Genomic DNA, 12,525 nt, shown 5'->3' with positions numbered 1-12,525 from the left:
AGAACGATTCGGACGAACAAATTCAGTGGGCACGCAAATGAACAGAAATGCTGACTAACCTGAGCTCACGGACGAGTCACAGGACGAGCCCGTAAGGGCTTATGAAGCAGAAATGGAGTGAAACTACAAAAAACACTACCTATGCAGTAGAATTGTAAAGAGAGCAAGCTTGCAGATATACTGACCTGCTGGATAACGTCGGGGTACAGCATGGGAAGTCTCTCTGCGATGAGCGCCAAACCGCCCATACCTGCGAAAACCTGCAAGGGGGACTGGATAGGACTGGTTTCCAGGAGGGTGTCATCTACTGCAGCATCCAAACCTTCGTCACCTGGGGTCATTGGTTCATCGTCCGGACAGCCGCTTAGCATCTCACAGTGATCTACAGGGAAAGAGCAGAAAGGAAGCGCATCATTCAATCTGTCGTCAATAAAAATCTTAAAATGTCTAGCTATAAATAAAGTGGTCTCAATTGTTCACATCATAAACCATGATGCCCAACCGAGCAGTACCGCACAAGAGCTCATATCTGTTCTCGTAAATCAGATTATTCCTGTAAATCAGGTTTTTTTCTTTACTGAGATTGAGGATCGATGCGAGAAAATGAAGAGAAAGTCGCAGGAAATACTGGCTGTTAAATGTTAGCTGTTAAATGTTTGGTCAGAATAGAAATGAAACCACACTCAAACGTAAACCTGTTTTACAGAGTTTACAGCTGATAAAATGTCTCAATGTAAGACAGTAAAACACAGAGTTTAATGCTTAAAAGAATAGGTCACCCTAAAATTAAAATTCTCTGCCACGTTTTTCATGAGAGTACCATGATGTATGCGTGTGGTACTCTCCTGAACGTGTGCTGAAGACTGACATGGAAGAGTTCTCTCTATGCACAAAAAAGTATTCTCATAGCTTCATAATATTATGGTTGAACCACTGATGTCACATGGACTATTTTAATGACATCTTCACTACCTTTCTGGGCCTTAAACGTAATAGTATCTCTCGGATTTCATCAAAAAGATCTTAATTTGTGTTCCAAAGATGATTTAAGGTCTTACAGGTTTGGAACGACTTGAGGGTGAGGAATTGTGACCTTGGACCACGAAACCAGTCTTAAGTAGGACGGGTATATATGTAGCAATGGCCAACAATACATTGCACTGGTCAAAATTATCCATTTTTCTTTTATGCCAAAAATCATTACGATATTAAGTAAAGATCATGTTCCATGAAGATATTTTTTAAACTTCCTATCGTAAATATTTCAAAACTTAATTTTTGATTGGTAATAGGCATTGCTAAAAACTTCAACTTTAAAGGCAATTTTCTCAACATTTAGATTTTTTTTGCACCCTCAGATTTCAGATTTTCCAATAGTATCTTGGCCAAATAGTTGTCCTATCCTAACAAACAATACATCAATGGAAATTTTATATATATTTGGCTTTCAGATGACATATTAGCTTATCTAGCTGTAGGCTTCCCACACTTTCTGACCAATGACTTTTCCATGACCTATCCAAACATGCAGGATTTATTTTTAAACATTAAACTATTCCAATGATTTATTCTGAATTTGAGTAATGGATTTGTTGAAAAGCACTGCCTCGGAAAAAAATCACTCACAAACCACTTTTGAGCAAGTTTTCCTTTACCCGAGACCAATTTCTAGCCTATGAACCTAAAAAGTACATTCACTACAGTAAAATGTATTACTTTCTATGACTTTCACAGTCGTGAGAAAAATCTATTTCAAATTTAATTTGTATTTTAGCTGGTGCTTTCCAGTGAATTCATTTAGAGACGCAGCTTGCTAGATAGGATGTTAGTCTGCTCATTCCTGTCTCTGTGAAGGCCAGAACAGAACAAGTGTGAGACTGAGAAAGAACAAGTATTTACAGACTACTCATGGATTTATGCTCTGGGGACGTTAAATGTCTTATTTCTTTAAACTGTTGTTATTTCAGTTGGTTGGTTTGGAATCAGAAATCCTTGTCTCTTTGATGTTGAGATCAGTGCAAGGAAACAGCAGACGACTGTAAAACTCGAAGCCAAAAACTCTTGCTGGAGAGATGAACAAAGAAGCTGTGAAACACGCCAACACCACCACTGCTGTAGGGAAGTCAGTAGGGCTTATTTGATCTTAGTTTTGTAATAGACCAGCAAGTTTCAGTAAACCTACTTTGCAAGTCTGGAGTCTGTGTCCAGGAACAAACTCATCGCCAACAGGTTGATGGCACATCACAGTAACAAGCGGCAACGGTTCAGAACACCGCCTGTGGCTGGAGTGTCTTCCACACATTTCCTCCACAGAGAGATGGACGGACTCCAGACAGAGAGGAGAGCATTATCCCTGAGCCGGTAAGCATCCTCTCAGCTCTTCGACGGAGGGGTGCGAGATGAAAGTGTGTGGAAAGAAGCAGAGTTGGGTACGCCAACAGTGATTTGACTCTGCTAAGACGGCCAATTAGCCGGAGGGTGGGGTGAGTCCCCCAGGCACCATCACTAAACTGAAAACTTCTGATGCCAGACTCTACGGGTGCCATCAAACGCAGCATGCTCCAAGACTTCTTACTGAGCCAAACAAACAAACGAACGCTGTGTGCTCGGAAAAGCCAGTGGAGCGAAGTAAACAAATAGTGCCAAATCTCCACTTCCAGATGAAAATTCAACAGTTTGAGAGCTCGCAGTTCAGTCCCATATAACTCCCTGACACAGTGTCTCGACAAGGAACAACGTGGCAACTTTGCAACTTTTTTGTACTTACTGAAAGCAAAATACTGCTATCTGAATGTTGTAACTCATCTGAATACATAAAAACTTTATATATTGGTGCTATCAAATCGATTAATCGCGATTAATCACATCTCAAAATAAAAGTTTGTATTTACATGCGTTACATATTTGTGTGTGTACTGTGTATATTTATATTTATATGTTGTAATAAATATACACACATACAAGTATATATTTAATAAATATATGTAATATATTTTAGTGCTGTCAAATGGTTAATCGCAATTAATCACATCCAAAATATAAGTTTTTACATAATATATGTATGTGTGTACTGTGTATATTATGTATATATAAATACACACACATGCATGTATATATTTAAGAAAAATGTTTTGTTTTGTTAAATGTACATACATATATACATATACTTATATAATACTTTCAAAATATATACTGTATGTGTGTTTATATATGCATAATATATACAATACACACACATATTATGTAAACAACTTTTAGATGCGATTAATCTTTTGACAGCACTAATTTATTTATAGAAAATTTAAATATACATATACATACACATATATAAAAAAAAAATATATATATAAATATATACACATACATGTATTTAATAAATATATGTAATATATATATATTTTTTTTTGTGCTGTCAAATGATTAATCGCGAGTAATCGCATCAACAATAAAATAATTTGTCTATCTAATATGTGTGTACTGTGTATATTTATTATGTATATATAAATACACACACATGCATGCATATATTTAAGAAAAACATGTATATAAATTATATATAAATACTTTCTAAATATTTACTGTATCTGTGTTTATATATACACATAACAAATGCATACAATACACACATATATTATGTAAACAAAAACTTTTTAGATGTGATTAATCACGATTAATCTTTTGACAGCGCTAATTTATTTATATATAATTTAAATCATATACGTAGATTTTTTTATTTTTATTTTTTTACATATAATATATACACATTATGTAAACAAACTTATTTTGGATGTAATTAATCACGATTAATCAATTTGACAGCACTAACTTACAAATATATATATATTTATATAATTCTTATATTTATATAATTCTTTTTAATATATTTATGTTACTTAGCTAGATTTGTAATAATAATACAAAAATAATAGTGAAATTAAAAACAGTGACAGCTAATATAACAGTAACAGTGTGGACGTTTACTGGTAATTGCAAGTTCAGTTCTGTCAATTTTTTATTTTTTTAACTAATAAAACGTTTAAATTTTTCTTTAGAATACAAGCAGAGAAGGATTTTGGATCAACAACATTCTACCACCACTAACTACTAGTGATGCGAAACCAAGCGAACGACAAATTATATCATTACTCATCACTCGTCATTCCGGATTAGGAAAACAACTCAGATTAACATAAGAAGTGAGATTCATTGCTTGACATTTTTGTCATGCCTGATTAAGGCAACTGGTGGGACACTTTTCCTGTCACAGGTGACATTCAGAACTCTGTCTGTGTTAGCAGATTCACCTGAGCTGACATCATCAGCTTTAACAGGAACTCTGTATGTGTGTATGAACCTTCGCTCATTCCAACATGGCAGAATCAATCAAGAGTATTGGCAATCTGGTGGGAAGGCAGCTGTCATTGTCAGGACGGGGGCGGCTTTTTTGTATCCCTCAGAAAGCATGAACACATCATTGACAGAGCAAAGCAAAGTCATTTGACATCTGACGATGCAGGACACTAGGGGGGAAATATGTGTGGGCGCACACGCATACGCAAGCACAAACACACAAGGCCAATCAGGTTATTTTTCCCTAGGCTGGCAGAAAACTATATGTGGGAGAGGAAAGCTAAAAACTGCTGAAGAACCTTGGGTGGGAACACAGACTGAGTGTCATGGTATAATAGCAAAAAATGACTTTCTATTGAGTTTTCTAATTAAAGACTCTCCAGGATTTCTTTCTCACTTCTATGGTGCCCTCCGATCTAAACGATCCCAGCCGAGGAAGAAGGGTCTTATCTAGCAAAACAGTCATTTCACAAAAAATCAGTTATTTTCTAAAAACTGACAATTTCTATACTTTTTAACCTCAAATGCTTGTCTTGTCTAGCTCTGAATCTATTCTGTGTATTCAGTATCTAATTTTATTCTCCAACTTCAAAATCGTCTTACATCGCTGTTTTACCTTTTTTTGTAAAGGGCATTTGATCTTACTTGCACATTCACTTTGTAAACACTGGGTCTGTACTTTTGCAGCGATGAAGGACGATTTTTAAGTTGGAGGAGAAAATGAGATGGGAGTTTTCAGGCCTAGCCTAACTGTCTTGAACCGGAATACACAGAGTTGACGCAGAGCTAGACAAGACAAGCATTTGAGGTTAGAAAGTATTTAAATTGACAATTTTTTGAGAAAATAACTAATCGTTTCGCTAGATAAGACCTTTCTTCCTCGTCTGGGATCGTTTAGAGCTCTTTAAAGCTACATTTAAACTGCTTTTTGGAAGTGCAAACTCGTGGGCACCATAGAAGTCCACTATATGGAGAGAAATCCTGAAAGGTTTTCCTCAAAAAACTATTTCTTTATAACTGAAGAAAGAAAGACATGAACATCTTGGATGACAAGGGGGTGAGTAAATTATCTGTAAACGTTTGTTCTGGAAGTGAACTTCTCTTTTCATGAGTCCAAAACATTAAAGTAAAGTCTGATTTACAAACAAATGACATTTATGAGCAGGTTCTTTTTAGTGAATCAATAATGTTCAGTGGGACCAGTTTAGTCTGATTCCCAAACAAATTATTCTTATGAGAAGGTTCTTTAAACTAATTGTTCTTCAGTTACTGGTTGGAATCAGTCTGCCCTGTATAAATTACAGCAATGGCAGAGTGTTTTTATTTAATTGGTTAAAAAAAAAAAACCTGACATTGTAAGTGTAACATACTTAAAAGAGACTGAATCTAATCAAATTCAATTCAAAATAGTATTAAATCTATTCATTTTATAACCAGTGATATTTCAGTATTATTTATATATTATTACAAAATATTTTCACTTTTTATTTTAATTTAAGTTTTAATTTTGTTTGGGGTTTTATCTACATTTTATATACTTATATTTAATTTTTTTTTTTTTTTTTTTTAATTTTAGTACATCATTTCTCACTTTTGTTAAAGCTTTATAAGCTGTAATATGTGACCCTGGACCACAAAATCAACTTTAAGTAGCACAGGTATATTTGTAGCAATAGTCAAAACTACACCGTATGGGTAAAAATTTTCCATTTTTCTATTATGCCAAAAATCATTAGGATTTTAAAGATCATGTTCCATGAAGATAGTTTGTAAATTTCCTACCATAAATATATCAAAAAGTTATTTTGATTAGTAATATGCATTGCTAAGAACTTAATTTGGACAATTTTAAAGGCGATTTTCTCAATATTTAGATTTTTTTGCACCCACAGATTCCAGATATTCAAACAGCTGTATGTCGGCCAAATATTGTCCTATCCTAACAAACTATTCATCATTGAAAGCTTGTTTATTCAGCTGATGTATAAATCTCAATTTCGAAAAATTGACCCTTATGATTGGTTTTGTGGTCCAGGGTCCAATATTTAAATTTTATTTAATCTTTCAATTAATTAAAACTATGCAAGTGTCTATGCATGAGATGTCTGCATACCTTTCTCGGTACGGAGTCTTTTGAAGGAATCGGTCTTGGAGAGGCCAGGGTCTGAGATGACCTTTGACCCCAGTTTGACCGTGAGGTCAATGGAGCGGTATCCCTGAGGAAGTTTACGCTCATACAGCAGTGTAAGCAGCTGGGCCAAGGTCATCTCCGGCGGTAGCGGCTGACCTAGAGAGACAAAGTTTTAAACCAGAGTTTATTAAAACATTTTCTAACCAATTCTATTTGGTGACACTAGTGAAGCATGAATGAAACACTTTACTTCAGAAGTACTGAAAAGCTCTTTACATGGGACAGGATGAGACAACAAGAGATGAGAGAGATTAGTAATTGACATTCATCAGCCTCTCTGCATTCCTGAATAAATGCAGTGAGGTGAAGTGGCAGGCAGACAGGGACTGGCACTGAGGTGACCTCTACTCTCATCCTGATCAGTATGGAGGAGCGAAAGGGTAAGAGATGAGGAGGGATGCAGACGAGTACAGAGTGGGCGAGAGGACCGGACAGAATGTGAGCGCGTGACAGAACAAGAGGGTGTGTTTGTACCCGGCAGTAGTTTGTGACAGAGGTGGAAGACAGGCACGCTGATGGTTTTGGCAGACGGATCGACTCCTGAGGAAGCTGCCAGCTTGTCACTGAGGACACGCCCTCGTCGGGACGGGGGACGGGGAGGAGTGGACAAGGCCCTCTTCGACTGAGACTTCAGACCTAAAACGAAGCATTAAGATGAGATGCAACATGAGTAAACTAGATCAAAAGTCTATGATCTATGAGTTAACAGCATAGATTATTAACCTTAAGGCAATATGTGACCCTGGACCAAAAAAAACAGTCATAGGTGTCAATTTTTTTTAAATTGGGATTTATACATCATATATACATTTATATTTTAAAATCTGGAAACTGAGGAAGAAAATTGTCTTTAAAGGAGAAGTTCATTTTCCGAACAAAGATGTAATCCAAGATGTTCATGTCTTTCTTTCTTCAGTTGTAAAGAAATTGTTTTTTGAGGAAAGCATTTCAGGATTTCTCTCCATATAATGGACTTCTATGGTGCCCCCGAGTTTGAACTTCCAAAATGCAGTTTAAATGCAGCTTCAAAGGGCTTTAAATGAAGGGTCTTATCTAGCGAAACGATCGGTTATTTTCTAAAAACATTTACAATTTATATACTTTTTAATACGAGCATTTGAAGTTAAAAAGTATATAAATTGTAATTTTTTTTGTGTTGAAAATAACCAATCATTTTGCTAGATAAGACCCTTCTTTCATCGGCTATGATCGTTTAGAGCCATTTGAAGCTGCTTTTTGGAAGTTCAAACTCAGGGGCACCATAGAAGTCCATTATATGGAGACAAATCCTGAAATGTTTTCCTCAAAAAACATAATTTCCTTATGACTGAAGAAAGAAAGACATAAACATCTTGGATGACAAGGGGGTGAGTGCATTACCTGTACATTTTTGTTCTGAAAGTGAACCACTCAAACTAAACTACTAAAGTTGCCCAAACGAAGTTCTTAGCAATGCATATTACTAATCAAAAATACGTTTTGATATTTACGGTAGGAAATTTAAAAAATATCTTCATGAAACATGATCTTTACTTAACAAACCATAATGATTTTTGGCATAAAAGAAAAATAGATAATTTTGACCCATACAATGTTTTTTTGGCTATTGCTACAAATATACCCATGCTACTTAAGACTTTTGTGGTCCAGTGTCACATATATAATAAAATCTTCTCTGTGTGTCAGTGAGAATATATGCTTAAACGGTACCTGAGGCAACAACAACACTGTAGTTGTCTTGGAAACCATTATCAGCCTTCATCTTTTCTTTTTCCTCATGGTTTTTCTTCTCTTTATCCTCTTTCTGTTCATTGATCAGTTTGGCTGTGATGCTGGGCGTGTCTGGAGGGTAAAAAACGCAATATGTGCATTCTTCAATCAGCCTGCAGCTCTAAAAATGCATTTCCCTTTAGAGACGTATACATCGATGTACATGTCAGCTCAACTGATAATCTGAATTATTAATGGTAAAGATATGCCTGAGAAGACACACCAATTCATAACGATAACAACATGCTGCGCTTCCTGTGAGGGTCTTCCATCAGTAGAAGTGATGTGAGCGTGAGAATGGCTCCGAGATACCATACATATATATGGTGAGTCTCGCCATCTTCTGAGAAAACGCAGACTACATCTGCCACACTCAAGGTCTCTGGAGACAAGCCATTCATCACACATGCATGCTGATGGCCATGCCACATGGCAGATCCAGTCCTACATGCTTTGTGCATTAGACCTTGAAAGTCTGAAGATGTGGCGAAAGCTGGATCTAATTGACTACCGCAGGGTGCATGTAAAACCAAACTGCTGGACATGCTATTTTTAGTATTTTGGCTAAACTGGTGGATAGAGGGTGAAGACTTGTAGATATAACTATATACTGTGTGTCTGTCTATGTAGAGTGGCACAAAAACAAAATTTTGTAAACCAATACCAGTGAAATTTGCATTACTAAGCAGAATAAATATGCTACTTGACTCATTTAAAGAAAAAAATAATAATACAGTTGCAGAATCTGCAAAATGCTAATTATTTTACCCAAGTAAGAAGAATCATACAAAATTCATGTTATTTTTTATTTAGTACTGACCTGAATAAGCTATTTCACATAAAAGACGTTTACATATAGTCCACAAGAGAAAATAATAGTTCAATTTATAAAAATTACCCCTTTCAAAACTGTGTTGTTACCTAAACCATCCACAGCTGTGTGTTTTTCTTTGTTTGTTTAGTGATAGTTGTTCATGAGTCCCTTTTTTGTCCTGAACCTGCTGCTCTTCAAAAAAATCTTTCAGGTCCCACAAATTATTATTTTTTTTTCCAGCATTTTAATGTATTTGAAACCTTTCCAACAATGACTGTATGATTTTGAGATCCATCTTTTCACACTGAGGACAACTGAGGGACTCATATGCAACTATTACAGAAGGTTCAGATGCTTCAGAAGGAAAAACAAAGCATTAAGATATGGGGGGTGAAAACTTTTTGAATTTAAAGATCAGGGTCAATGTAACTTATTTTGTCTCCTGAGAAACATGTAAGTATCTTCTGTAGCTTCTGAAGGGTAGTATTAAATAAATAAAAAATAAAAAACATGATATTTAGGCAAAATAAGAAAAAAGTACAAATCCTCATTCCGTTCAAAAGTTTACACCCCTGGCTCTAAATGCATCGTTTCTCCTTGTGAAGCATCAGTGAGCATTTGAACCGTAATAGTTGCATATGAGTCCCTCAGTTGTCCTCAGAATGAAAAGATGGATCTCAAAATCATACAATCGTTATAAAAAGGTGTTTGAATTCACAAAAATCGGTGGGATCTGAAGGACTTTTCTGAAGAACAACGGCCAGTTTAACTGTTCAGGACAAACAAGGGACTCATGAACAACTATCACTATAAAAAAAAATAAAAAAATCAGTTGTGAATCATTTAGGTAACGAGTGTATTAAGAATCAAATGTATTTAAACTTGTGAACGGTCATTTTTATAAACTCAACTATTATTTTCTCTTGTGGACTATATGTAAACATCTTTTAATGTGAACTAACTTATTCAGGTCAGTTCTAAATAAAAACAGCATGCATTTTTTATGAATCCTCTTATTTTGGTAAAATAATTAACATTTTGCAGATTCTGCAAGGTGTATGTAAATTTTTGACCTCAACTGTATTAACAAATTAAATTAAATCAATGTCATGTAGCCTTCAATTATTATTTTTTTCATTAAGTAAACACTTTTTTACTCCATTATGTAATTGCAATAAACACTGACTAGAAACTGACAGAAACAAATCAAGAACAACATTTTTTCAGGTTTTTTTTTTCTATGTTACTTGTCAACATACACTACCATTCAAAAGTTTGTAAGTAAGATTTCTAAATATATTTGAAAGGCATCTATTATGCTCGCCAAGCCTGCATTTATTTGGGTAAAAATACAGTAAAAACAATATATGGTGCAGATTAAGTGCTCAAGAAACATTTCTTATTATTATCGATGTTTTTTTTTTTTCAGGATTCTTGGATAAACAGCATTATTTGAAACATTAATATTTAGTAACATTATAAATGTCTTAACTGTCATTTTTGAGTAATGCGTCTTCACTGAATTTCTTTAAAAGAAAATCAAATCTTACTGATCCCAAACTCTAGAATGGTAGTGTATTATAATGTCTTCATACCTGAGACACGGTCCAATACTTCAGACAGTGTGGTTGAGATAGGCAAATGCAGTTTGCGGAACTTGTGCCCTGCTCCGTACATGGGGTGCTGGATCACATGACTGGTGGCATTAATGCGTCCTTTATACAGCTAAAGCAGAGAAAGAGAAAAACAAATTTCTCATGAAAATGCACCAACAGAATTATTTTTGCATTCATTACTAAGCTTTGTTAAATTTCCAGTTCATGTTATCACTCATACAATATTGCAATTTATGTCACATCTGCATACCAAGCTTGTGTAAGTAATGTCAATTTTCTTCATCTTCTTTCATACTCTGTATTTTTATTGCCTTAAACACCATTTGACTGTTTAGTGATAAATCATGATGTCAGTTTTTAACACTACAGCTATAAGGAAAAAAACAAACAAACAAGGAATTTGAAATAAATCATATTTGGGCAAAAAAAAAAAAAAAAAATCAATATGCATCTCTGAAGAGTTCCACTATCCACACATCTTAATTTCCCTTGAAGGTGGAGTTAAAGGTGCATCTGAAAGGGAAAAATGACGTCCCTGCCTTTGAGAGGACGCCCCGGATCGTACGCCGCTCTGGCCTGATCTAATGTGTAAACATTAACTTTTAAGAGCCCCTCTGTCGGGACTCTCTGTGAAAGCCAGATGATTAATCTGACCTGAAACGCACACAGTCTAGCCGTAATTTACTAGAGGAACGACCCGCTGAATGACTCTCCAGCTAAAAAAAGACGTCTTACGTCTTTACGATTTGGCTTCGCTCCGGTTTGGCAGTCGGAGGAGAGGCATAACTCTACATGTCACATAAGGGGTGAGCTGGTTATGTCCTCCAACATTTAGATTATATTAAAAGGTGAAATGTGGCCGCTAGCGGCACTGGGCGAAATTGCAAAGACGATTTTCTCATACAAATTATATTCTGCTACGCTAGCTATTTTCCCCAGCTAAACAATTTAGTACAGCTGTGTGTGGACTCCATCATGATTGACAAGGATTTGAGGATAAATCTGCCCCCTAGTGGTGTCCCAGCACACTTTGCCTTGAAAAGAACTGCAACTCAGTGGCAGTGGAGGTTTAAATCCCTCTGAGACGATGTAAAGGTCAAGGTACTTTTCCTTGTAAGTGAAGAGGCTTTTCTGAGCTTTACAGCAACAGTAATAAATCATTTAACAGACTAACCAAGCAAAGCATCTTCTATATAAAATAAAATAACCGCTTAGAACAGCAATGTTTCAGCTTTCGATAGATTTTCAAAGCATATGTTGTGAGATTTTGTCTGTGAGAGATTACTTACCGGACAGGGAGACTGAAGGAAGACAGTAACTTTCTCGTCTTCAAGCATGAGTTGTAGGAAGAGCCGACGTATAAATCCAGAAATGTTCCCTGAGACCGGAACGTTCCCTCGCTGAGGAGCCGACTGGAATAGCTCACACAGAACCTTCACAAACAAAGAAAAACACAGATCACTTGTATCATTGTTATATATCACCATATCACCCAGCCCCAATGTCCTACATATTCCCCACGCACTGTGGACTGACACGGAAGAGAAGAAATTGTTGAATAAAGTCGTTATTTTTGATTTCTTTGTCCACAAAAAGTATTTTCTTAGCTGAGTCTTACAAGGACTGTTTGAACAATGTCCTTACTGCCTTTATGGGCCTTGAACATTTCAGTAGCATTGCTGTCTACACAGGGTCAGAAAGCTTTGGATTTTATCAAAAATATCATAATTTGTGTTTAGAAGATCGACGAAGGTCTTACGGGTTTGGAATGCTGAATTTGTAAA

General features: G+C 35.7%; 1 protein-coding gene across 1 annotated transcript in view; it reads right to left on the bottom strand.

The window, feature by feature from the left end:
• The window catches only part of birc6 (baculoviral IAP repeat containing 6), a 130,387-nt gene that overhangs the window by 58,602 nt on the left and 59,260 nt on the right, over positions 1 to 12,525 (bottom strand). The window contains exons 56-61 of the mRNA XM_073827622.1: positions 12,031 to 12,174; positions 10,721 to 10,850; positions 8,252 to 8,383; positions 7,016 to 7,177; positions 6,464 to 6,637; positions 186 to 382 (exon numbers count right to left, since the gene is read on the bottom strand). Coding sequence (XP_073683723.1) covers positions 186 to 382; positions 6,464 to 6,637; positions 7,016 to 7,177; positions 8,252 to 8,383; positions 10,721 to 10,850; positions 12,031 to 12,174 — 939 coding nt within the window. The remainder of the gene's footprint in view (positions 1 to 185; positions 383 to 6,463; positions 6,638 to 7,015; positions 7,178 to 8,251; positions 8,384 to 10,720; positions 10,851 to 12,030; positions 12,175 to 12,525) is intronic.

The sequence above is a fragment of the Garra rufa genome, chromosome 21, assembly GCF_049309525.1.
Source record: "Garra rufa chromosome 21, GarRuf1.0, whole genome shotgun sequence".
Lineage (NCBI taxonomy): Eukaryota > Metazoa > Chordata > Actinopteri > Cypriniformes > Cyprinidae > Garra > Garra rufa.
This window is presented reverse-complemented; position numbering and strand designations above follow the sequence as displayed.